The sequence below is a fragment of the Giraffa tippelskirchi genome, chromosome 11 (assembly GCF_054371585.1).
Source record: "Giraffa tippelskirchi isolate mGirTip1 chromosome 11, T2T-mGirTip1v1.2.pri, whole genome shotgun sequence".
Classification (NCBI taxonomy): domain Eukaryota; kingdom Metazoa; phylum Chordata; class Mammalia; order Artiodactyla; family Giraffidae; genus Giraffa; species Giraffa tippelskirchi.
In genome coordinates this window covers 90,494,170-90,521,288 of record NC_137285.1, presented here as the reverse complement: position 1 = coordinate 90,521,288, position 27,119 = coordinate 90,494,170, and the positions used below count along the sequence as shown (strand labels likewise).

At 45.2% G+C, this 27,119-nt stretch overlaps 1 protein-coding gene across 2 annotated transcripts in view; it reads right to left on the bottom strand.

Annotated features, from left to right (window-relative positions):
• Nucleotides 1-27,119, bottom strand: part of MAML2 (mastermind like transcriptional coactivator 2) — a 404,047-nt gene that overhangs the window by 144,688 nt on the left and 232,240 nt on the right. The window contains exon 1 of one of the 2 annotated variants that reach the window (XM_081545397.1): nt 5,215-5,748. The exons of the other annotated variant lie outside the window; for it this stretch is intronic. Within the exon in view, the coding sequence (XP_081401523.1) occupies nt 5,215-5,304 (90 nt within the window). The 5' untranslated portion in view covers nt 5,305-5,748. Of the gene's footprint in view, nt 1-5,214; nt 5,749-27,119 lie in introns of those variants that run through there. 2 annotated transcript variants of the gene reach the window in all.

Genomic DNA, 27,119 nt, shown 5'->3' with positions numbered 1-27,119 from the left:
GGGTCACTCGGTCAGTCAGAAAGGTTTACTGAGCTTGCAGAGAGGGTTCTGAACCATCCCCTATCCAGTGATCTCTGGCAAGAGAGAAAATACGCAGATGATGAAGCTTGTGGCAGCATGTAAAGGCATCAAGTGAATGCTACATTCCAACGTTTATACTTTTTCTAGGTGGACTGAGAGGCACTTATTTGTTTTGTACAATAAACCTGCACCCCAAAATTAGTATGTTTGATGTGTGAGATGATGCATACAATCTCCCCCTTTCACTAGCCATTGGAGGAAGGGACTTCTTTTGGAAAGGATTTCAAGGCAGCGAGTCTTGTCTGGTTTGCATGCAGGACTCACCCTACTTCCCTTTGCTGAGATCCAGAAGCCTGTTTCATTTCACTCTCATCCTTGTTCTGACTCTTCTACTTGAACACCTCGATGCTGTTTGAGGCCTGCGGTCTCTACCGAGGGAAGGCATAGGTCTGCTCAGGGCAGGGCCCAGACACAGTGGCCTGCCTGCCCTGAGGGCTTCGGATGGAGGTGCCGAGAAGCGAATGGCCAAGAAAAATCCAACGCACAGTGGAATGGGGGCTGCAGTCCTCTGATAAACTCTCCTTTTTGAACAGCTGTGTTCTACTTTCAAAGGACTTGAAACATAAACTTCCTGGAGGGATTTAAGAATGCCATGATTGCACAATCCTCTGCTTTCTGTTTCTCTCCCTGCCCCCTATCCCTTTCCACAAAATAAATGCATTCTTTGTCTCCCGTGCTGCCCTGGAAACAGGGAATATACTACACAAAGGTAACAATTCAGTCCATAGGTCACATTTTTTTTTTTTTTTCCTTAAGTAGATTTCTGTCTTTCTCAACAAGAAATAAATGCAAGAACTAAATTTACCACTGCCTAGGTCCTTAAGGGGGTATCTTGGTCCCATCACTGGGAAACTTTGTTCAGGCCATTTTATTCATGGCTGATGAGAGATAGGGTTGAGGGTAGATAACGTGAGAAAGAGGCTTCCCTCATAGCTCAGTCGGTAAAGAATCTGCCTGCAATGTGGGAGACCTGGGTTTGATTCCTGGGTCAGGAAGATCTCCTGGAGAAGGAAATGGCAACCCACTCCAGTATTCTTGCTTGGAGAATCCCATGGACAGAGGAGCCTGGCGGGCTACAGTCCATGGGGTCGCAAGAGTTGGGCACAATTCAGCGACTAAACCACCACCACCAACATGAGAAGGAGACCAACCTCCATCCCAATAATTTATGACTCTTGATTTGATTCTTGAAGCAAAAATGTTTGAGATCCTGAAACAGTCATTTCCAGCTCATCGCAGTGCTTGAAGGTAAGACTGATTCTTCCCTGGCTCTCCTGCCCCTACACAAATGAGATGGGGTTTTAAGCCTTCTGCTGAAGACATCAAAAAGCTCCTAGTTCTTACCTGGATGTTGAAGACTTCTGAGTTTCTCCTTTAGTGCTTCCCTGTATTGCGAGGTATTGTTTTATGTCCACATAGTAATTAGATTTGCCCGGCTAGATTTCAAGCTCTTTGAGTGTGGACACTGAGTCTTATGGCTTCCCAGGTGGCACCTGGCTGCCAATGCAGGAGATCTAAGAGACACGGATTCTATCCCTGGGTTGGGAAGATTCCCTGGAGGAGGGCATGGCAACCCGCTCCAGTATTCCTGCCTGGAAAATCCCATGGACAGAGAGCCTGACAGGCTACACAGTCCCTAGGCTATGAGTCGGATATGACTGAAGTGACTTGGCGCATACACACACACTGTGTCCTACATTTGACTGGTTCTTTTTAGCCCTAACCACTGCTGCTGCTGCTAAGTCACTTCAGTCGTGTCCGACTCTGTGCGACCGCACAGACAGCAGCCCACCAGGCTCCTCTGTCCCTGGGATTCTCTAGGCAAGATTACTGGAGTGGGTTGCCATTTCCTTCTCCAAGTCCTAACCACAGTGCTGGGCATATTACAGGTGTTCAAAGAGTAGTTTCTTGGATGATCTCAGTACTTGGGAAGTTGGACCCTTCTAACTGCTGAGCAGTAAAACAATGCTAAGAAGGCTGTGGTAATTAGTTTATTACCCAATTCACAAGCAATTTAATGGTTCCACTAGGGTTGTGCTTTAGTGATCACTTTCCTCTGAACCCTGAAGTCCAGGAATAAGAAGCCATGAGAACTGGAACCGTGTTATCATCCACATAAACCAAATGTGAAGGGGGTGTGTGAAGCTTCGTGATGGATTCCATGGGGTGCTGAGCCTCCTGAACAAATGCCAAAGCTGGGATGTAATTCTTGACTCCTTCTTGACTCCATGCCCCATGTGAATGAAACCACTGTTGCTCAGAGAAGTTGGGCATGCTTCCTATATGATTTTCAGGAATTTCCATTTTTACTCCTTCAGAATAAAGCATGATTTTTTTTTCAGGGGTGGGTGGGTGGAAGGTGTCAGAGAAGGCATGTTAGATCTATACGGAAAAGTTATTCTGTAACTTTGTTCCCTAAGGTCTGGACTCTGAGAAATGTGACTACTTAAGTCAATAAAATAGTTTTTTTTTTTTTTTTTTTATGAAACCAAAGATAAACTTTTCTATAGAAACCAGAGAAGTGCAAATTCAGGATCTTTGTAGAGAAAACAAGTCAACAAAGTGTCCTTCTAAGACGGTAAATGCCAAAGTGTCCCACATTCAAAACTTTAATGCTTCTCCCTGCCTTCGTATTGTCATGGTAACTTATAAAAGAGTAAACAGAAGAGCTGGACATTGCCTCAGAAACACACTCCTCATTACAGGGCAGAGGAAAGGTGTTTCATTATGGCATTTCTCAGTTTGCACACTTCTATCCCTTGTCCTTGGAGAATGTTTCAAGTTTATTATCAATTTATAAAACATTCACAGAGGGAAGAGGGACGAGAAATAGGTTCTCTGAGGCAACTCGGAGATGTAGACATCTTGGTGTTTTTTTTTTTTCTTTAATTGAAATATAGTTGATTTACAGTGTTGCATTAGTTGCAGGTGTACAGCAAAGTGATTCAGTTATACACACATGTATCTATTCTTTTGTAGATCCTTTTCCATTATGGGTTATTACAAGATATTGAATATTGTTCCCTGTGCTATGCAGTAGATCTTTGTTATTTACCTCTTTTATATTCAGCATTGTGTATATGTTAATTCCAAACTCCTAATTTATCCCTCTTCGCTTTCCTTTTGGTAGTCATGAATCTATTTTCTCTGTCTGTGAGTTTATTTCTGCTTTGTAAATGAGTTTATTTGTATTATTTTTTTCAGAGTCCACATAGAAGTGATATAAAATATTTCAGACATCCTGTTTTATCTAGGTGAATAGGAGGCTGTGGGACCTCAAAGGAGGATGAATTCAGCTGCTAGTGAACCTGGGATACGAAGGCTGCTCCCCTCCTATTCACTGAGGGTGAACCAGGCACTTCCCTGACTACAGTGACAGGAGTTTAGGGCGACCAGGGACCTTGTAGGAAAGCAGTGCTCCCAGCTCAGGGCAGCACTCATCACTGGTGGCTCTTTTCCAGGAGAAAAGACAGAACTTGAGTCTGAGCCTGTGAGATGCTTCCTGCTGTTCTGACTGTTACACGCCAGGCATATGCTAGATAAAGGCCAACTGAAGGCAACAAGATGAGCTTTTCCTCATGTGTAAAACAGCATTTGTTTACTCTTCCATTCAACAGATATTTACGTAGCACCAAGTCGATGTTCTGTGAGGCTATGAGTGTCTTAGGGTTGTTGTTTAGAGCACGAAGAGCCTGCAGAATTGGTCTTGGAACACAGTGCTCAATAAATGTGAGAGCTGACAAAGCAAACAAATGAAAAGGAAGGTACCAGTCTGTCTGGAAATAAAATGGAAAGTAACTGTGCAATGTGATGGTTGCTCTGCAGAGGGGAGCATGGGATTACAGCTGTGGAGGGGAGCGGCCTTTGCTTGGAAAGATGGGAAGGAGTCCCTCTCCCTTCCAAAGAAATGCCCCCCAGATATGCAAATAACATGATTGTTTGATGACATTCTGCTACACTACTAGTGATGGTGTCAACAAAACTTGTTGTCTAGCAACAGGGGAATGTTGAAATGAAATTAGAAAGTTCAAGGTAGATGTATTCTGCCATAAAGAAGGCTGAGAGCTGAAGAATTGATACTTTTGAAGTGTGGTGTTGGAGAAGACTCTTGAGAATCCCTTAGACCAGCAAGGAGATCAAACCAGGCCATCCTAAAGGAAATCAACCCTGAATATTCTTTGGAAGTACTGACAGTTAAGCTGAAACTCCAATACTTTGGCCCCCGATGAGAAGAACGACTCATTGGTAAAGACCCTGATGCTGGGAAAGAGTGAGGGCAGGAAGAGAAGGGGACGACAGAGGATGAGATGGTTGGATGGCATCACTGCCTCAATGGACATGAGTTTGAGCAAACTTCAGGAGACAGTGAAGGACAGGGAAGCCTGGCATGCTGCAGTCCATGGGGTTGCAAAGAGTCGGACATGACTTAGCGACTGAACAACGAATTCTGCCATATTGTCTACTAGCTTAACCAGTGTCACTCCAGATCCACTCAGCGGTAACCAGTGTGAGTATCCTGGTGACTATCTCCTTGGTCATCCTGACTAGTTGCTACAATAGTCACAGAGCAGGGGCCTGCGGGGCCACCTTTCAGAGATGGACCCCCTGTGTTTGATAGGAAATGAACAGAAGGGTCTATAAAAGCCTGAAAAACCCAACCACTTTGTGCATGAAACACTTTAATCATGACTCATTTTTTGCCCAAAATATATCGAAGCAAAAGCCAAAGCAAATGCTTTGTCTAAAATGTTGACAGTACTCTGGAAATCTCTAAATGTCCTCCTCAGCAGAATGTACAATGTATTAAGTACCGTCAGTCAAGAGGCTACTCTCCTCCTTAGCTGGAGGGCCCAGTCTGGAAGCTTTCACTCTATGGGGCCGAGATCAAGGTCAGTGCATCTCCCCTGTGAAGCCTCCCCTTTCTGGTCGCCCTTACGTTCTCTCTTTCTGTTTTAATGATTTTAGCACGATCTGTCTAATATTCTCTTTGGTCACTGATTCAGGTCTGCCTATCTTTCCACTTCCTTGTGACTACAAGAAGTCAGTGGAAGAGGCAGCGTTTGTCCATCTTATGTGCTCACACAAGCTCAGTCCAGGACTAGCTCCAACTAACTGGTGGATGATTAGACTTACTGGGCAGCCAGCGGTCTGGGAACACTCGATGAGCCAGTTTACGGGACAGCATGAGTCTCTGCCATTGGCCGTGAGCCACACCCCCTTCATAAACTACAGGAGCGATTCTTGGCGGCTCTTTGTCCAATGGCGGGGCCGCCGGGCGCTGGGCCGAGAAGTACTGGAGTGAGAGGAGGGCATGGGGGTTCTCAGAGCGTGCTCTTCTTTCCTTATGCTGGTGGGAACCGGACTCATTCCAGAACGCTGGCCAGTGTGAACATCAGGAACACCCCCCAGGTGGCAGAGAGGGTGCCCTCATACCATCCCACAGTTGTCGGTCGATTCATTATTTGCGGGTTTAAACCCAGGTACTGAAAAGCTCCCACCTTTTTGCAAAATAATAATAATGAAAAACCCCTCGGTGACTAATTCCTGGCGGTGTCGCTCCCTCATCGTCAGCGGTACTTACATAGGTACTAAGCGTCCCTTAGTCGCTTGGTCTCCTCGTCTTCGACCACGGTCTTCCTTCTCCCCCGGGTCCCCTCTGCTTTAGACACAGGGCGGTGCCAAGTGTTTGTTAACCACATTCTGAGAATCTGACCCCACATTCCGCCTCTCCCCACATAACTGTGCCTCTGTCGCCCACATGAATGCCGTACATCCCAGTGTGTTCTCACAGCAACGAGACGGGTGTCCCTCTCACGCCTAAACTCCAGCCATATCACTTTCTAACAATTTCCCCAAACATAAAAGGTGACTTCAGCTGCAGGCCTTCAGTGTATAATGTTCTGGAACTTTCCACTCTCTTTACCCTTTCCCATTCTTACCACAGCTAGCTCCTTCTTTTCCTCCAGCGTGACCCCAGCAGAGGTTTCCCATGACCATTGACCTCAAATACGCCCTCAGGATTCTCTTCCATCGCAACCTCTTGATTGTTCCCTCTACAGCGCTTATTACAGTTCTGGAAGATTCGTGTTCATTTGCTTACATTTTTTAAGTCCATCTCCCGTGTTATAACGAGCCCCAGAGAGGGAGGCTTGGTGTCTTGGTGACCACTGTACTTCATCTGTAGTGTAACCCAAACCAATAGGAGATAAAAAAAAAAAATTGTTTAAAGTAAGTGAAAATGTCTAGAAGGAAACACTTTAAGATTCTAAAGTACTTTCTGGCTGGCAGGATGATTATTTTTCCCTCCCACTTTCTCACATGTCTGTGTCTCCTAATTTTTCTACGTAGAGCAGATATATTACCTATGGAATTAAGATTGAAGTGAACATGCTATTCAGGAGGGCTGCCCTTGCTAAATCACCACCTTTAACGAGAACCTGGTAGGGGGCTTGCTTCTGATGGCAGGACACCCCATCTCCCTGGGCCCCAAGCAGACTGGATCAAGGAGGACATTTGATTCAAGCTGAACCATTTTAATGATTATTTTAGTAATCGGAAATTGAAATAAGACCTTCTCAACAGTCTCTGTGCACCTGAAATGGGAGAGGCAGAGGGCTGCCTGTACCGGAATCATTCTCAGTTGTGTACAATGAGCGGCAGAGAAAGCAAGTCTATGGAGATGGGAGGATGGAACTGATGCCTGGAATACAGGATGAGAAACCATGCAGAAAGAGAGCAGAAGAGGGGAGGAAGTGGGGGAGAGACAGAGAGAGAGATTCCTGAAGCTTTTCAATTCCTGGTTCTAGCCCTTTGGGAGACTCAGTTGTATTTCCCATAATTGAGACACCCTGTAACCTTCCAATAAATCTCCCCCCAACACACACACCTATGCCTTGTCTTCCCCCTTTTGATACTTTAAAGGGCCTTCTGTTACTGACAACAAATGATTCTCAACCAAAACAAAGATGCAATAAAGCCAATAATCACGTTCCAATTAGAGTTTTCATAAGGTAAATGCACTTTTTTTTTTGATTGATTAAAATTGAAAAGCTGAGCAGAGGCTAAATGCACACATTTACTTTGGTTTCTCTTTCAACTTTCCACGTGTGGTCATTAACCCAGCTCCTCCACAGCCTTTATGAAAGGAGAGCATTATGAATTAAGAATGAGGACGGCTGTTCCATGACAACAGGATTCTAACAGGGTTCCCATTGTTTGCACAGAGCTCGACGGGGCCTAACCCAGGGGAGGTCCAGAGATGATATCGCCACCAATTCTCCCTTCAGTGCACAAGAACATCCTAAACATAAGACTTCCACCTGAATCATGTTTAGACAACCCAGGTCTGCAACGTGTTAACTGGTTTGGATGTCTCACCTGGAGACAGAGGTGGGCGGGATGAGCAGACCTTTTAAGAGGTCCCTGCAATTTCAGGCTCATCTTTAACTCCATTACAAAGGAATGTTAAGCAGCATTTAGAAGGTAGTTTGGAAAAGTACCTGAAAGCACCTAACAGCTCCTTTGATGTTCTTGGCATTGAGGTCATCATTCTTTTAAAACTTTTGAAGAAATATTTTTTTTATAGCAACTGTATCTAAGTTCAATGCAGGGTGTTGATGTGTGTTTTCTTTGGTCTAATGTTAACCCGAGTAACTATGAACCAAACAGAGAAATGCTCCTTTAGGGAGACCTCAGCTTTCACTCTAGCCTATGTTTATTTTCACATCAAAGACACATCTAAGGGGAAACTGCTTAACTGGCTCTATGAAACATGAAGAGGTTCACAGAGATATTTGGTTATAATTGAAAAAAACAAAACAAAACAAAACCAAAACCTGCACTTCAGATAATTTAAGCCTTTCATGCCCGGAAATGAGAATGCATAATGGAAGATAGAAAACTTCCTTTGCTTTCCAGGAAGGTTTGAATGCAGATTTTTTTTTTTCAAGCAGGAATTAAAATCCCAGTATTTGCCATACATTCATGGGAAATGATTGTTGATGATTTAAATGACATGAAATGAGGGACAATAAAGCCTTTATAGTGTTTGCAGTTTAACTGCTCTTTGAAGCAATGTCCTATAGCAACACAATGCCCTCACTTTGATCTAACCTGCTCAGCCCAGTAATTACATGGCTGAGATGAATTCTCCACCTGACAATCTCCAGTCCTTCATGTGTGGCCGTATTCTTTGAAGATGGAAAATAAACCCACCTCAATTGGAAAATAAAACTTTAAACAAGTCAAAATTGGGAATCAACAGTGATTCCCTGTGTCAGAGCAGTAGGCTAGGCGGGAAGCCTTTTCCCAGCTGATGAGAACCTGTGTTTCCCAGGACAGGCTTACATTCTTCTTGAAACTTATCTTTAAGCTGAAATATGTCACACTTCCTTTCTGTGAATTCATTTCATGATAAATCAACACTCATCGTTCTTAAAATAAATGCGAGCAGAATGTACTAACCTGGGCCTTGAGTTGACTGCTAACTGACTGCTCCCTGATGGAAAAAAAGCAACAACAACAACCTGTCCACCCCATTATGAATGGCCATGGGATAAATCAGACAAGTAAAAGAGCTCATTTTGCACCATTCTCCTAAGAAAACTGTTTACTGTCTTGCTTGTGTCTGCTTAAAATATTAAAAGCACAGTCTTAACTCAGAAAGCTCCTAATCCTCCAAAATATTGCTACTGTTTATTTCATTTGCCTTTTAGATACAACCCAGGACAGATTTAAACTGGGAAAGCTCACCAACTGCAACCTTGTAAATTGCTTTTAATCCAGGATGTCAGCAGGATTGATGCCTCTGGGACTTGAGCCCCTATCCTCACACATACATTTCTTCCCTGTACCCGGCTCACGATTAATATCTTGTATCCACTAGTTGGATTTCTAGAGGATAAAATACTTCCTTATACATGACTGGTTCTCTGCATTTGTCATGTCTTGCTATATGCCATTTCAATCTCAAAGAGGGTCTCTCTTTTCAACCAGTGTATTTCTTTCACTGTCCTCAAATCCCCAGTCAAAACTCACCCCTTCTCAGAGCCTAACTGCAATCACTGCTCTACGATCTTGGTCCCCAGTAAGCTACTCTATCCATGATTTGCTTTCTTTGTGTATTTAAGGCTTCTGGTTTATAACTATTATTATATCTTTCTCAGTGGCCCCAGAAAGATTGTAAACACTGTTTTCTGTCTTCTAATGTCTTTTGAGGCAATAATACATTGTAGTGGTTAAGAGTCCAAGCTTGGACCTCAGAGATCTGGATTTAAGTCCTGTCTCTGTCAGATCGCGTGGAGGAGGAAATGGCAACCTACTCCAGTATTCTCGCCTGGAGAATTCCATGGACAGAGGAGCCTGGCGGACTACAGTCCACGGGGTCGCAAAGAGTCACACAACTGAGAAACTAGCACACACTAACACTTTTGTCCTCTATGAGATAGTTTGAATAGCTTAATTAACCTCTCTGAGCCTCAATTTCCTTCTCTGTATAATGGATATAATAGTTCCAACTTAGTAGTTATGTGTGTGTCCGACTCTTTGAAACCCCGTGGACTGTAGCTCTCCAGACTCCTCTGTCCATGGAATTCTCCAGGCAAGAACACTGGAGTAGGTTGCCATTCCCTTCTCCAGGGGATCTTCCCAACCCAGGGATCAAACCTGGGTCTCCCGCATAACAGGCAGATTTTTTACTGTCTGAGCCACCAGGGAAGTCCAGCTCAGTTATAGTGAACCCAGCTCACTAGTCTCAAATGAGATAATGTCTGTAAACTCTGTATTCAAAATGTGACAAATAATTCAGTTTTAATAAATATCAGCTATTATTTTCATCTAGTCTTCTGGGTCTCAACAAAATCTGGATGAGTGTACAGCATACAGCAAAAAAGAGGAGGTGCCAACAGCATTCACCAAGTGACCACTCAGCAGAAAGTTCTTTGCATATATCATCTCCTTGAATCCCAGCTTCCTGACTCACTGTCACTGCGACTATGGGCAAGTCACTTAACTTCTGTACCTCAATTTTCTCATCTGTAAAAGGAATATGTAAAAATGATACTTATAAAGGTGATGCGAAGGTTAAATAAATTCATGTAGAGTGCTTAAAACAGCCCTGACATGCAGGAAATGACCGATAATACCAACTATTCTTATCATTACTAATTAAATCCTTACCACCTTGAGAGGAGATATAAGGAACCTCATTTTATAGATGAGAAAAATGAGGCTACAAAAATTTAAGCCACTTGACCAAGCTAATAACTGAACCAGATTCGCCTGACTGTGAAAATCCATGCTGTTTATGAAATGCATTCACCAGAGAAAATTTCCATTTCATGCTAGGGAGTTATTCTAGGGAAGCATTGGAGGTACAGTGAGGTCCTCAGGTAACTGTCCATCACAGGTAAGGCTAAGAATGAGGCAGGCCTGCAAGGTGGGTAAGAGGTAAGGCCACTGAGATGCAAGAGATGACCTCCATGGCTTGCACAGCATGCAGAGAAAGATGAGCTTAATTGTGGACCCCATACATAGGCATCAAAGGGCTAAGCAGGGGAGTGACATGATCTGTAAGGTATTTTAGAAAAAATACTCTACCAACCAAATATTTGTGAGTGGATTGGAGAAAGGAGAGCTTAAGCCAGCAGACCAGTGAGAATGTCTCAGCTCTCAGTAAGGGACGGTGAGGACTGGACTTGAGGTAAGATGGTGGCAGTATAAACGGAGGTGATGGGAAGGAACTTAGGGACCAGAAACCAAGTGAACTTAGTGAGTAATTCCATGTGAGCTATGTGGGAGATATGAAAAGACAGAAATGTGACAGACAGAAAGGCCAAATCCAGATTCCTGGATTAGTGACTGAGTAGATGATGGGGTCATGTGTGAGAAAAAGGCGGTAGGGAGAGGAGTATGTTTCATGACGGTGGACTGTCAGTCGCTCAGTCGTGTCAGACTATTTGCGATCTCATGGATGGCAGCCCGCCAGGCTCCTCTGTCCGTGGGATTCTCCACGCAAGGATACTGGAGGGGTTGCCATGCCCTCCTCCAGGGTTCATGATGGAGGTGGGAGGCAAGTAATAGGCTTAAGTTGGCACATGTTGGATTGGAGATGTTGTAGGTCACGTGAGTGGAGATGTCTCCTTACTGATTAGATATTTGGGTCTGTAGATCAGGAGTGATCTTTTGGCTGCCTACAGAGTTTGGGCCAAAATGCATCGAAGCATTAGTCAAAAGAATGAACGTGGGTGTGAGTACAAACAGAGTTTGGAGTGAGAAGGGAAGAGAGATGGGAATGGAGCTCTGGGGAGCCCCAAAACTTAAGGCTAGAGCGGTTTTGAGGAATGAGGTAGAGGAGACGAAGAGTTGAAGAAGGGAGCTTCACAGAGGGAGGGAGCAACCTCACCCAATGATGCAGAGATCACGTGGAATAAAAGCAGAGCTGTGGGAGGGGACATATGTATACCCATGGCTGATTCATGCTGATATGTGGCAGAAACCAACACAATCTGCTTGCGTGCTCAGTCGCTCAGTCGTGTTCCACTCTTTGCGACCCTATGGACTGTAGCCCACCAGGCTCCTCCATCCACGGAGGAGGCATGAATACTGGAGTGGGTTGCCAGGACCTCCTCCCGGGGATCTTCCCAACCCAGGGATCGAAACAGCATCTCATATGTCTCCTGCACCGGCAGGCGAGTTCTTTACCACTAGTGCCACCTGGGAAGCCCAACCATCACAATATTGTAAGGTAATTATCCTCCAATTAAAAATAAAACCAAATAATGATAATAATAAAAAAAACAATCAGAGGTGTAAACACAGCATCTGACATTTGATGGTGGGTGGGGTAAGAGTCAAATCACAATGGGCTGCAGATAGACTGGGAAATCACAGAAGGAAGTAAAGTGGGTACATTATTTTCCCAAAAAGCTTGACTGAAAGAAAGAGACAGGATAGCAGTGAGAAGGAGTTACCTGCTTCATCATTTTTTACATCCTCCACAGCAGTCCGTATAACACTTTGGTAAGGATGCAGTTAGACAGTTTTGAAGGGATGACTCTGTCTTCTCGCCTAATTCTGCCCCTTTGTCTCATTCATTTTCTTCCATGTTTTCTCCTCTTCTCTATTAAGGGAGGTAGTGAGGCTGTTTCCTTGTTCAAATACTAGATAGAGATCGCCTGTCTTTCCGCGAGTAGTCAAACAGATTGCAAGCACTAGGAAATTCTGTATGCATTTGAAATCAGCCAAGAAATAAGAGAAGTCAGGCCCCAAGAATGATAGGTATCGCTAAGAAAACAGAAGTGCTGTATCCAAGTATTCTTTTCCTTGGGCTTCATGTCCAAATAAATGAATATATAGGAAAATCCTGTTTGAGGGGCAAGAACAAAAAACTACCCAAAGGAAGATGGATAGCATTGGGTGGCTTCAGTGAAAATTTCAGTAGCACAGATTTACTTACTAAGGATAGTAAGTATGAAAATGGAAGTGTTAGTTGCTCAGTCATGTCTGACTCTTATGACCCCGTGGACTGTAGCCCATCAGGCTCCCCTGTCCATGGAATTCTCCAGGCAAGAATACTGGTGTGGGTTGCCATTCCCTTCTCCAGGGAATCTTCCCAACTCAAGCATCGAACTCTGGTCTCCTGCATTGCAGGCAGATCCTTTACCGTCTGAGTCACAAGAGGAGCCAGGCATACTAGAAGCCTATTTAAAATGGAATCCTACTTGCTCTTGATAACTGATGATAGTTCAAAGCATTGGGATTGGGTGTAATCGCTTGTTAAATTAAGGTCACATATGGGAATTGCTTTTGCCCAGATAGTTTCTTGCTACAGAACAAGAAGGATCTAATGAATTTTGATCTTTGGATGCCTATCACCATGTATTATCAAGCCTATCATTTTCTCCATCAAAGAAAACACAGTCATAGAAGAGGGAGAAGATGAGAGAGAGAACAATCCAACAGCCTCCATCCATCTAGGCATCAATTCAGACTATTCTCCGTTATCTGCGTTCACCGAACAAGCACACATCATTTCATTACTTGCTTTGGCTTCCCATCGTATTTTTAAACTTTCAGTATCATTTAGTAACATTCTTTTTTCCTCCAGGATACCCCGTGTCACAGGTGCCTTTTTCTTTCTCTTTATTACTTTTGGCAGTAGAAAGAGATTTTTTTTCTTCCTCTCTCCCACTGACCTTTGCCTATTCCTAGCAAATTCATTGCTGGATGGCAAGAGCTAACACGGTCATACGCAGATGCAATTTATCTTTGCACGCAGTTGGTCTGTGTGCGTGTGTCTGAGAAGTGTGCTCCTATTGTCTGAACCCTTTTAACTCCACTCAGATCTCTCTAATCACAGTTTGGAATTCACCTGAATTTCCCTGCTGTGAGAGCTGAAAACGCTGACATCAAGTTGCCAGGACCACCACAGCTCTGAAAAGGAAATAGCTCTTCTTTATTGGTGGGACCCGTTAAAAGATATGAATGGGCGGTTTTTTAAGTAAGATGTTGCATACACATGACCTTGAGGTGCTTGCAGTGACACTGCCCCACATGTTGGCCATCTCCTCCATAATTAAAGAAATGCTTTGTAAAAAAATGGAGCTGTTTGATTTTCACACTGAATCATTATCCCGGGAATTCAGAGCCCACAGCTTGCTATATGCAATCCAACGCATAGAAAAGGTTCACACAAATCTTTTCACGGGCTTGAGAGAGTCTTCGACATTCTAGCTTCATTCTTCTCTGAGGGAGAAATTTTAATTTCTTATGATTTCTGTGTCCATTGTCAAGTTTAGGTTTTTTTTTTTTTCCCCTCAAAAAAAGTTGCTATAGCAACAACCACCCATCACAGGTTCTTCCTTGAGTGCTTATAAAGGCTGCCTATTAACAACAAGCAGATCCCGATGCCACGTGGAAGGCCAGGGAGAAACATAAGCATGTCAGATGGAAAAGATAAACTCGATGTGAAAATAAACAATTTTTTGAAATGGCAATGGACGCACCCACTGATTAGATGGGGCACTCCATACAGATGATGGTGATTTCTCTACAACAACAACCAAGCCACCATTTACATGGTGACCAGGCTTGAAGGCCTTTGAGGGAGGTGACAAAGAGGAAATGGGACTCAGGCCACTGCTGAAGAGAGTCCGAGCTCTGGCTTCTCGCTTGCAGCGTGCTGGACGACCTGAAGGAATGTCCCTCTTGAGAGAGTGGGCTTGGGCCTGCTGCTCTGTGGTCCTGGGGTAACGGCAGGGTTCTGTCTAAGAGCCCCCCTCTTGTGGGGGCAGCTGAATTGGCACAGACAGAACAGACTTGTGGTTGCCAAGGGGGCAGGGGAATAGGGGAGAATGGGGTGGGAGTTTGGGGTTAGCAGGTGCAGGCTAGTATATATAGAACAGATAAACAGCAAGGCACCCAGTACAGCATAGGGAGCTACATTCAATATCCGGTGATAAAGAATGATGAGAAAGAATATCTAAAAGAAGAAAGTATATATATATATATGTGTGTGTGTGTGTGTGTGTGTGTATATATATATATGTATGTATGTATGTATGTATGTATAACCAAATCACTTGGCTGCATAACAGAAATTAACACAACACTCTAAATCAATTATATTTCAATTAAAATAAAGAAGGCCAATCCACTGGGTGTGCTCCTTGACTTACCTCAAGTTTCACCAATAACATGTGTGCTGAGTACAGTTCCTGAAATACCAGTAGGATATGGACGCCATCTGTAGAACCAAAGAGGGACCATTCTTCCACCCTTCTCTCCTCTCTGTGCTTCCACTTCTAGGCAAGGGCCCAGGAGGGGGCTCTGACCTTCCATCTTTGCCCCAGTCTCACCCTCCACGGTTGCGGATTTGACACCCAGGCGGTAGCCATCCCTTCCTTGCGTAACTAATTAGTTTGAAGGAAAGCTGGCAATACGTTCCCAAGACTTGACTTGCTCATCCCGTTCTGTGGAATAAGGAGCATACTGGTCTAAACTGAAGTGTCTTCTGAAAGAAGTGGAAGAGGGGAGGCCGGGGAGAAAGTGTCAAAGCCACTGAGTCAGGTGCTGAGAAGAAAAGCTGAGATTTCCCCTTGTGGATCTGTCAGCAAAGGCTCTGCCCTCTGCCCTCTGGGCTCGCTCTGCCTTTGAGTCACGCAGTCGGAGAGCAACAGGCAAGAATGCAGACGTGTTTAGCCTCATCTTTTACAAACGAGCAGAATCCAGCCTGCCTTGTGCAGTGCACAGAAACAGGCCTAGGTTTTCTAATAGATACACAAGAAAGAGGCAGAAGAGAAGGAAAATAGAATGTCATAGAAAAGTCTTTGAAAGAAAAAAACCCACACTTTGTAGGGGTCCCCCCTCCCCCCACTTTCTTAATGACAAGTAAGGGATATTCATGTTTAATCGTGCCGTTCTAAAGGAAACATTACTGGGGCAAAATTTATATGAGGAAAACTTCCCTGCCCTGTGTTGGTTTTATTTCAGACTGCTAGTTACTTTGAGTCTGTATTTTCAGATTCTTTCTTCAAACATCTAGGTCCTTGGGCAGACATATTAGCTCGTTTTATATTGAGAATCTCATTACATCTAGTAAAAAACCCTAAGCCTGATAAAATGATTTACCCCCTCAATTTAACTTTTATTTTGGTCTCCCACCAGCTTCCCTGAAGTGGGTTTGCCGCCAAGTTATAATACTATTTTAGACTGAGTCATCTCGGCACAACTGAACAGCTTTTACTCTGCTCCTAATGTTTCCCTATCCTTGTTGTTTGAATAAAGAGAATGTGTTCTATGGTTTGCATTTGAAATGGTTACTAGCAAGGGAAAAAAGAAAAAAAAAATGGAGGCCAAACACAGGGTGTTTGGCCCCGAGGGAACACACAGTCTCCTCCTTCCACCTCTATGGCTCCCTAAAGGTGGATGGAGGGCTATACATTTTTAAGCTCTACTGATGCCTAGGAACCACTGGAAGTGCATGAAGGCAGTGATATATCTGAGTACACAATGCTTCATTTATTCATGGGGAGAAAATATCTGGAGTCACTCACAGAGGGTGTGCTTAGAGGCACCTCTTGGAAAAATTAAAAATGAAACATTAGGTGAAGTCCTGCTCCAGGAAACTGGCATGCCATCATCAGCATTGAGGGGTTTTGGAAAAAAAAGAAAAAAAAGGAATCTTCTGAGGGAAATCCAGACAGTTCATTCTTTGATTGCCCAGACTTGGCCCTGGGGCAAAAGATAGTCCAGACTGAGACATGAGCAATGATGGTTGCTGGTGAGGAATCCGGCGTTTCCCAGGTGGCGTTAGTGATAAAGAACCTGGAAGCCAATGTAGGAGACGCAAGAGACGTTGGTTCAATCTCTGAGTCCGGAAGACCCCCTGGAGGAGGGCATGGCAACCCACTCCAGTAATTTTCCCCGGAGAATCCCGTGGACAGAGGAGCCTGGTGGGCTACAGTCCATAGGATCCCAAAGAGTCAGACGCGACTAACAACCTGATTTAGCTTCTCTGCCTCAGGGTCATTGTTTTATCCTAATCTGCTCAACTCCTATTCCTTCTCACTGCCTCCTCCCGCCCCACCCAAAACCTCAGCTTTAAATGAGCTCCTGCAGTCCGCTCCAAGTAGTCTTGGTTTTGCAAGTCCCACTCTCGGTGTTCTGGCTCCTTCGGCTGTGATCTCATCCGCACACACCCTCCCTACACATCTAATTGATTTCTATTGCTGGCTCTGTGGATGGGAAAGCCTGAAATATTTTCAGAAATAAAGAAGCAGCATCTAAAGTTTCACCCAACAGAGAAACCCCCACCATAAAAGGAAATTGTGGATACTGAAGCGTCTCTCTCATTGTTGGACTGCCCCGAGAGCTGGTTCAGTGGCAGGTCTGAAGGACACACACTTAGGCGTCCTTGTCAGCAGAAGCGGCTCAGGCCCCATCTGTTGGGCTCTCGTGGCGAGCAGTAGGTAGAGCTGGAATGTGAAGCAGAGCCAGGAACTCCAATCCCAACAGGCAAAGAGGTAAACAGGAGTGGGGAGGGCGGGGGCAGGAAAAGGTGAGCTGTTGGGATGAAAAACACCTCAACCCAGAGTCTCCACGGGAAGCTGAGACAGCGAAAGGGAGGCATCATTAGAAACCCAGGGTGTCAGAGTTATGTTTCCTCTGAGGTTCTGAACCAGGAAAACCAGAGGCAAGAGAGGACCAGTAGGTTCCTGTGTTGGCTGAGGCCACCCTGGGAGTTTCACACACAGAGAAGGTGGTCTGTTGCTCAGTCGTGTCCGACTCTTTGCAACCCCATGGACTATAGCCCGCCAGGCTCCCTTGTCCATGGGATTTCCCAAGGCAAGAATACTGGAGTGGGTTGCCATTTCCTACTCCAGGGGATATTCGTGACCCAGGTATCAGACCCATGTCTCCTGCATTGGCAGGCAGACTCTTTACCCCTGAGCCACCAGGGAAGCCCATGAAGCCGAGTGGGGTTAAATGTTTGTTGATAAGAGGTGAACTTGTTTTTACTTCACTCATCCTCCAAGTAATCTTGGCTCAGAAATCTAAGATAATTAAATTGGCCAATATATGTCTCGCCTGTTACCTCCTACAGACCTTCATTCCACAAACACTGATGACCTCTGTCCCACACATGTGAGATCTAGTTGTGAACAAGCAGACCATAGTCTTCAAAGACTCCAAGGTCCAGGTTCAGATCCTGAGTCTTAGTGTCTATTGGAGCACCATTTTCACAGGGCCCTATAGAAACTGGCTTTGATGAACCCACATGGCCACTTCAGCACATGTGAGTCAAACCCCGGGGCTCAGGGGTCCTCTGAAGGCTGGCAAACTTTCTTTCCAGCCCTGACAAATCTGAGGCTGGGAAGCCAGGTACCCACTGGGACTCTGACACAGCATCATAGGCAGCAAAGAGGCACCAGTCTCGTCCAACTCTTGAAACCTGATGGACTGTAGCCCACCAGGATCCTCTGTCCATGGAATTCTCCAGGCCAGAATACTGGAGTGGGTAGCCATTCCTTCTCCAGGGGATCTTCCCAACCCAGGGATGGTTTGGGAAGGTCTCCTGCATTGCAGGCAGATTCTTTACTGTCTGAGCCACCAGGGAAGCCCAAAGAGGCACTAAGTTCCTGTAAATAACACAAGCTTTCTCAGCTGGAGGCAGGGTGGTGCTTTTTTGTCTCCCTTTACACCGCTGTAAGGGTGGATAATGTACTGTTGCCTGAATTCTATGTGCTTTTCATTCTTAGTGAGACTCTCACCATCCATTTAAATTTGGACATGTCCCGTCCCACTGGGTGTGTTCATAAAGGGGACTTGAGGAACTGTATGCTTCACCCTCAGGGATGACAGGCCAGGGAGGACAGAGACACAGCTCAAACTTTCTAACCTGCACTGCAAGAGGACCGTATTGTGACTCTGAGGATTCAGAATCAGTTGGTTGCCCCTGGAACGCAGCATGACCCAAAGAGAGTCAGCCTGTAGCACCGTGTACCTTGCCTGTGTTCGTGTTTCTCTCTGGTCTGACAACATGGCAAGTAGGAGGTGCTGGCTTCTGTGTGGAATTTAGAGACAGGTTTTGTGCTCAGCTGCTAAGCTTTCTGGTGTTCAGCCACTGGAACATATGGAGCTGAGCTCTCTCCATGTCTGCAGGGTTGGGAGGAAGATGGTGGAAAAATGAAACAGGTTTCCAAAGCGCTTTTCCCCAACAAATGATTCCTCGAGCTTGAATGTGCTCCCCTAAGTGGACCATCGTGCTGATTCGTGTGTGTGGCAAAGAGACTGAGACTTCAATCTTCAGTCCATTAAGGGAATCACTACAGAAGGACTCTACTGAGTACTCCCTACTAAATGCAAGGGACTATGGGTGACCATAAGAAGATATACAGAAATAAAATACAGAGCCCATTAAAATAACAATAACAAAAGCAAAGTTATATATATATTTTTAAAGAACAGTAAGTCTGTGGTTAATGAGTACATCATTCACAAATGGTGTACAAATGAACTGACAGTCATGAGTTTAGGTGTCTGAATGAATCAGAGTGGCCCAGAAGGTTAAAGTCCAACCTCTTTTCATGGGTCTAAGCAGAGACAATTTGAGATGGATGGGATTTAGATAAGTGAGGGGAGGACATTGCAAGGGATGAGAATGTGATGAGCAAATGCGGGGAGAAGATAAACAATAAACTCTGCAAGTGGACGAGGCATGGGTACAGGACTGGCCCTGTCCTTCCAGAGTTGATTGCTTTCAGAAAGTAACATGGCCTTGGACTCCTTGATGGGTTTAGTACCTGTCATGCTGTAGAAGCATTCTAGCAAGCTCTGGGGCAGAGAAAGAGCTCTGGAGGACTGCATCAAGAATGGACTAGGCAAATAAGTGATCTGAAACATCTAACCCATCACTGCCTAGACAATATAACATCCTCTGCTTAGACAGACTAGAAGCACCTTAGAGCAAAGGTGTTCTGTAGTAAGCTGAAAACCCACCCCACCCCAAATGAGTAACTACTTAAAATAATCATACTTAACTGACAATGAATAAACTCATGAAACCAAGGAACAAAAGGAGGTATAATAAGTCTGAAAAGGACCTAAGAAATAATTTGATCCAGGGCCCTGCCTTTTAACAAATGAATCCAAACCATCCCAGAGATTTCTACTCTTCTTAAATCTAGACAGATCAAAGACTCCCTCACTATAGCAAGAAATCATCTTGATGGTTAAGAAAGTATCCTCTATTTAATTCAACCAACATCAGTTAAACCTACAACTGTTAAGTCGTTGGGGCTGTACCACAGCAGAAGCAAAGCTATATTCAGGTGTTTCATCTTCTGGTAGAAATAGCAAGCAGGCACACAGAGAACTTGAACCCCAGGCAGTGAGCGAACTCCTTGAGGGCAAAGACTGTGTCTTTTTCATCTTTAAATCCCTGGAGTCTAGCATGATGACCAGCATACTGTAATTTCTCAGTAAATGTTTGTTAAACTGAGAAAGACATGCAAAAAAGACTAAATAGAAAATGACACGCAAAGACGGAGTCATAGTAACGCAGTTGGAGCAGTCTTCTGGGTCTGATTTTAGTCCTGAAGGTTGAGAAGGAGCAAAATAAATCAAGTGATGCAAGAAAACCTGCCTCTTGCTGGCTCTTCCATGAAATGAATATTTCTGACGAGCAACCTCCTCATAATGTTTCTATATCACTGAGGACAACAAAAAAGTTACCTTTTTGGTTTTTCCTTCCAAGGTAAACACACCCTCCTCCTTTAATTTTTGCTTTCAGCACCTTTCCCCTCCTGTTCCATTCCCTATTTCTTCCTTTCCTCTGAATCCTCCCACCATTTTTCTGTATCAAAATAAATACAGAACTGCTTATAACTGCTGATTATTACAATGTTTGAAAACACTTCTATACCCATTACCATATTTGACTTCTACAATAACCCGGTGAGGTGGGTTGAGAAAGTAACAGTATTCTTGTTATCAAGAGCAAGACAGGCAGGTGTGGCATTGTAGTAGACAACGCTACCTACCACAATGCCCCTGCTCCCAAAGGTGGCCACGGTCTAATCCCGAGGACCTTTGAATGCTTGGTACAAGGGACTTTGCAGCGTGATTCATTAAGGATCTTGAAATGGGGAGATTAGCCTGGATTTTCCAGGCGGGCTCAATGTCATCACCGCAGTCCTTATAGTAAAGTGAGTGACAGCAGAATCAGCTAGATGTGAGGATGCTACACTACCGGCTTTGGAGGTGGAAGGGAGCCATGAATCAAGGCACGAAGGCAGCCTGTAGAAGCTGGAAAGACGAGGGAAGCGACTCTCTTTTAGAGCCTCCAGGAACACGACCCTGCCAACACATGACTTTAGCCCAGTGAGACCCATCTTGGACTTCTGCCCTCCAGACCGGCAATGTAATAAATTTTGTGTTTTAAATGTTAAGCCCCCAAGTTTGTGGTAATTGCTTAGGCAGCAAGAGAAACTAATACAGGCAAAAAGTTCTCATGTAGCCCAAGGCTATCAGAGCTGCGTCCAGAGCCCGGGGCAGGCTCTGTCTACCACCTGCCTCTGTCTTTCTTGGAGTTACCGTATTTACTCTAATTACTCTCCCCTGCCCCTTGTTTGCTTCCTTTAAACCACTATTATAATTTGTAATGCTTTTCTTTATTTAAGGAGGAGTTTGTTTATCTCTCTTCGCACCAGAATGTAAGTTCCAGGAGAGTACCTAGGCCTTCAATCTGTTCACCCTGGAGTCCCTCATGCCTACGACGGTGCTTGGGAAACACTTGGTGCTCAGTACAGATGTGTTGGAAAAATCATTCCCTCAAGCTAGACAACAGCTGAGCAGGGCCATAGGGGCTGAGATGGTGGCCCAATGTCTACCGCAGACCTGAAGGATCAGGAGTGATCTGTTTCTTGGAAAGTAAGAGGGAAATTGTGTTGCCCATATGGCAGAAAGTGAAGAAGAACTAAAGAGCCTCTTAATTAAAGTGCAAAAGGAGAGTGAAAAACCTGGCTTAAAAGTCAACATTCAGAAAACTAAGATCAGGGCGTGCAGTCCTATCACTTCATGGCAAATAGATGGGGAAACAATGGAAACAATGACAGACTTTATTTTCTTGGGCTCCAAAGTCACTGCACATGGTGACTGCAGCCACTAAATTAAAAGACACTTGCTCCTTGGAAGAAAAGTTATGACCAACCTAGACAGCAAATTAAAAAGCAGAGACATTGCTTTGCCAACAAAGGTCCATTTAGTCAAAGCTATGATTTTTCCAGTAGTCATGTACGGATGTGAGAGTTGGACTATAAAGAAAGCTGAGCACAGAAGAATTGATGCTTGTGAACTGTGGTGTTGGAGAAGACTCTTGAGAGTCCCTTGGACAGCAAGGAGATCCAACCAGTCCATCCTAAAGGAGATCAGTCCTGAATATTTATTTGAAGGACTGATGTTGAAGCCAAAACTCCAGTAGTTTGGCCACCTGATGGGAAGAGCAGACTCACTGGAAAAGACTCTGATGCTGGGAAAGATTGAGGGAAGGAGGAGAAGGGGACGACAGAGGATGAGATGGTTGGATGGCATCACTGACTCAATGGACATGAGTTTGAGTAGACTCCAGGAGTTGGTGATGGACAGGGAGGCCTGGTGTGCTACAGTCCATGGGGTCACAAAGAGTCAGACACAACTGAGCCACTGAACTGAACAAGGGCCCTAGCAGAGGCCCCCTCCACATGCCCAGGTGTGGGGCCGGAAGCCCAGGTTTGAAGAGATCACTTGTGGGCGACATTTTAGCTTCCATTTCTCTCATCAATAAGCCTGTCTCCCAGTCCCCTAAGCACTTTGCTTCCACCCTATATCTAATTGCTTTTGGATAATTGTATCATTAACTCTTGGAAATGAATAATAAAATATAAATCAGGCTTGTGTAGGGTTATGGAGCAGAGGCCCGGGTGACTGCAGCTACTTCCGACTCCTCCTGTCTCTTCCCTCTCTTCATCCTCATCCCCTGCTCTCTCTGACCTTCGGTGTTAAGAATCTCAGCCAAGCGGGGCCAAAGAATCGGGATTTTTAAAGCATCTCTGAGTGATTATGAAGATCAGTGAGGGATAGAAACCACTGACCTGGAGGACTGGATCCTCAGAGACTAAAGGAGAAAATGGAAGAATAAAATTAAATTACATGATTCCTATGTTTACGTGGGTTCTTTCTGCCAAGTTGCTCAAGGGATGGTGTCTTGCCTTTTGCAATCATTCCAGGACCACTGCTGTGATTCTCAATTTACAAGATGGGAAAATGGGGCAAAGAGAAATCCTCCTAGGCAGGTAGCTAGATCCATCACTGGTGAGTACATACTCATCTGAAGAACGCCATTGTCAGGAGAAAGTGAAGGAAAACGGGAATGCTAAGCCAGGTTTCCGGCTCATTCCTGGAAGCAGAGAGAGCAGTAAGGGTTCCTGAAGCCAGCGATGTCAAGTTGGACCCCACAGAGCCCTCTCCCCTCTATGCCAGCCTGCAGACAGAACCCAAACATCTGTCTGCTCTCACCCTGGACAGCCGGGCTGGCCATGCCCATGACCATGTGAACTCGCTCAGTCGTGTCTGACTCTTTGCGACTCCAGGGACTAACCGACCAGGCTCCTCTGTCCATGGGATTTTACAGGGATTTTACAGCAGGGCTGGCCAAGAGGCTGCCAGATCATCAGAGAATCACCTCAATTGACAATGGAAGGAGCCACAAGGGTCTCAGATCTTAGAAGTGAGCAGACTTGCTGGGGTGTCAGAAATCTTCATGACAGTGTGTTCCCATTGACACGCAGGAGACGATTAGTACTTGTTCAACTATGAACTGAAGTTCCTGCTGTGGAGGAGGAGGCCATTCACACATGGGGATGTGATTCCTTGTTACCAGGAAGGAAAGACGGGTGTTTGTCTGCTATGTATCATTCTCTGACAGCAAAAAGCATTTCACAGACTTGGACTAGGGTGCAGTGTGCATAAGCCCTCAACAAACATGTTCCAAAGAAACATCACTTTATTTTTTTTTTTATTACTTCAAATCTAAATTTCAGCTTCTCAAATGGTTCCTTGTTAATTATAATGAACTCATCTAGGATTAACTTCTAATCGCTGTGATTATTGGGTGAGTGTCCTGGCAGCCTTACCATCACCACAGAAAGGCATTCTTTCCAGCAACACGTAAAGAGAGAAAATCAAACTGAAAAGGAAGAGCTGGGAAACCAAGGGACTCTTAGTTTTGTGCCCATTCCATAGTCCTGTCTGCAGGGGTTTTAATTGCCCTGATAACTGGTCTGGCAGTGTTGCCCTGGGGCAATAGCACAGATCCACTAGACATTTCTCTAGACATGTAGACACCCCCAGGCTTGGCCTCCTGACTTGCAGATAATCTCTTTGAGTTTCTAAGGTACGATTGGCTACTAATGGGCCAGAAAACCTTCCCCCCTCCCATGGGTGCCATTCAAATCACTTCTGCCTTCTCCCCAGTTGCAGAAAATTCTCCTGTCTGCTTAAGTGCCCTATTGTAAAATGGGTTTGTGGGAGCAGCCACGAAGGGAGGGAAAGAAAACCAGACAAAGGAGACAATTACATAAGAAACGAGGTCGGACAAAGGCAGATCTTTTAGGCCGGTGTGTGTGTGTTTTTCCGAGAAACCATAAGCCATTTAGTCATAAGAAATTCTATCTCCACCTCTGCAGTAAAGCATCACACCTGTGGGCTTTTATTTCTAACAGAGGACCCTGTAAAATCCAAGGCAGCAAATCAGAATTCTATGCGGTTTAGAGGGAATGCAACCACAGATTCCAGCCAGGAGGGAAAAGATCAATTATCCCATTCTTTACATGCCCGGTCTCGCACTGAGAAAGCCCCATGTAAGTGAAATGTGAGCCACGGTCCTGGCCAGGGCAGAGGAAATGTAAGCTGCAAACCTAGGTTATGCCTAGTGAATGCCCTTTATGGCGCTGGTGCTGAAATGACAGGTCTAATAGCCACTTGCCTGATGGGCTTGATGGGTAAGTGAATGATGTCATGGACCATTTCAGGGACCCGAGCTGAGCCATGGGCTGGCTGAACCCATTGGTTGGAAACCCTTTAGTGCTGGAGGCTTCTGCTCTTGGAGACATTTGTGCACAGGACCATCAAGGAGGAGCTGAGGTCCAAGGTGGTGAGATACCCTCTCTGTCTCTCTCATGATCTGTTACTGCCCCTACCGTTCTAAGCATTCCCTGCCTTGCTTCCCACGCGCTTTGTGCCCGTGACAGCCTTACAGCTGGCTCCCAGGCAGCCTCCTGAGGGAGGAGCCAGGTATCCAAAAGATGTCACTAGAATTTACCTGGGCAAGGTGTGCCTGAGAGACATTCAAAGTCTTTTTTTTCCTGGTAATCCCACAATGGCCCATCTCTACATCTGGCTGAGCTCCTCCAGCAGAGGAAGCTCGTCTGGTTGTTTGCTGTGTCCCCGGCACTGCACGCAGTGTCTGGCACCTTAACAAGAGCTCAGTAATGCTTGTTGAATAAAGAGACTGGCAATTTATGATTTGCCCTGGACATGTTTAACGATCCACACGCATCGGGCTTTGTGGTTGCATGCAGTGGCCCCATCCTTGCTAAGGGACTCTGGTCCTGTCGAGGAAAGACCGAATTCAGATACGTAACATTTTTAGAGCCAGTTCTAAGATCCTGTCACAGTCACCCAGGGTTTTCTCTTGAGTCACCGAGAGCTAAGCTGGCAAATACAGGAAGGAGCAGCCACTCCAGCCTTTTTGAACCAGAGGACCATGTGAGCTGGGGCACAGCACTCAAAGATGGGGAGGAAGGGAGAGTGACAGAAGCTTCATGGGTAGGGATGACTTAGAAATGCCCCCATCCTGCCCACCAAGGACCCCCTTCCTATCCTCTCAGGGGGCTGCTTCTGCGGGTGTTCCGGAGGACATTCATCCTCTCCCTCCCCTCCACTCACAATAGTCCTCCGTGTCAGGCACTGAGCTAGAAACTGGCCTGAATAAGACCTACTCCTGCCCGAGTGCTCCCAGCTGACAGGAGAGGTAAGATGATCACTAACTACAATGCTGTGTGTTCTGTGGTTTGACTCCAGTGGGGTAGGCGGAAGAAGCACCTGGGTTAGAGACTGAAAAGAAAGCCTTGACTCTGCCTCTCTTATGATCTTTTATCAGATCAGTTCCAGGTGCCTCATCAGTAAGATGTTCATCATGATACTTGCCTTACCTAACTCAAATGGTCATTTTAAATATTTACTGAGATAATCCCTGGGAAAGCATACTTAAAGGGATAAAACCCTACAGATATGTCTTCTCCTTATCATCACCATGCTTCTATTTCAAGTCAAAACTGTGTGTATGTGTGTGTGCATGTGTGTTTCTGTGTGTGGGGGTCACACATATATGTATATTTCCAGTGAAAGAGCAGGAGATGGAGAGAAAAGAGGAGTCACATATCACAGAAATTCTTAAAAAAGTAAATGTGGATCCAGAAGTCAAATGCTAAACCTTCTATGGTTTGCTAAAAGAAGCTGGTTATGTATTAAGCTCAAATGTAGCTTTTTCTCAAGCTAATTCCCAACCCAGGGTTTCTTTTGCTTCTTTATTTCCCTCTAGGTTATCCACTAGTGAGAATAGGTAATGGCCACATTAATTGGCACTTATCCCCTAATTTGGACCATTTATTACCTATCTCATGAACCACCTTTTATTATTTTATTATTGCCTCTTGATAAAGTATTATCTGCTTGCGGCCATTAAGCCACCACTTAGGAAGAGATGACATTGCTGGCTTTTCCTAACGGGAGGGTTAATTAGTTGCCCTTGAATGACCTGAAAAGTTCATGATTTATGCAGATTCCTGGCCATGGAGGGTGGGGAGCAAATGAGCAGAGAAAAGAGACAGTGAATAGGGACAAGTCCTTGAAGCAGAAGCACTTTGCCCTGGACAGGCTGAGTCGTGAGGTCCCTGAGTCGCGCCGCACAGGGAGGTCGTGGGAACACCTCCCGATGCTGAGTCTCAGCCTCCGGGATTTGTCAGCAGAAGGGGCAGGAGAGCTTTGGGGGACACTTGGGACATGCCAGGTGGCTGCTGGCGGAGGCAGGCACTAACTCCAACTGGAACAATGCTCATGTCCCACAGGTACACGCTCACACCCGTCTCTCCGGGTCTGCGCTGCAGACGAGGAGGCAAGCTCCACAGTGTGTGTGCCGTGTTGGCACACACATTGCTGCCATTGTGCTCAGTCGTGTCTGACTCTTTGAGACCCCATGGACTGCAGCCCACCAGGCTCCCCTGTCCATGGAATTCTCTAGACCAGAATACTGAAGTGGGTTGCCATTTCCTCCTCCAGGGGTTCTTCCCAACCCAGGGATTGAACCTGCATCTCCTGCATTGCAGGTGGATTCTTTACCACTGGGGAAGCCCCTGGCACACACATTATGAAACCCTAAATGAATCAGGACTATCTCCCTGTTCTTTTGGTCACGAACGGTCTGGGTTATTTACGACTCCTGG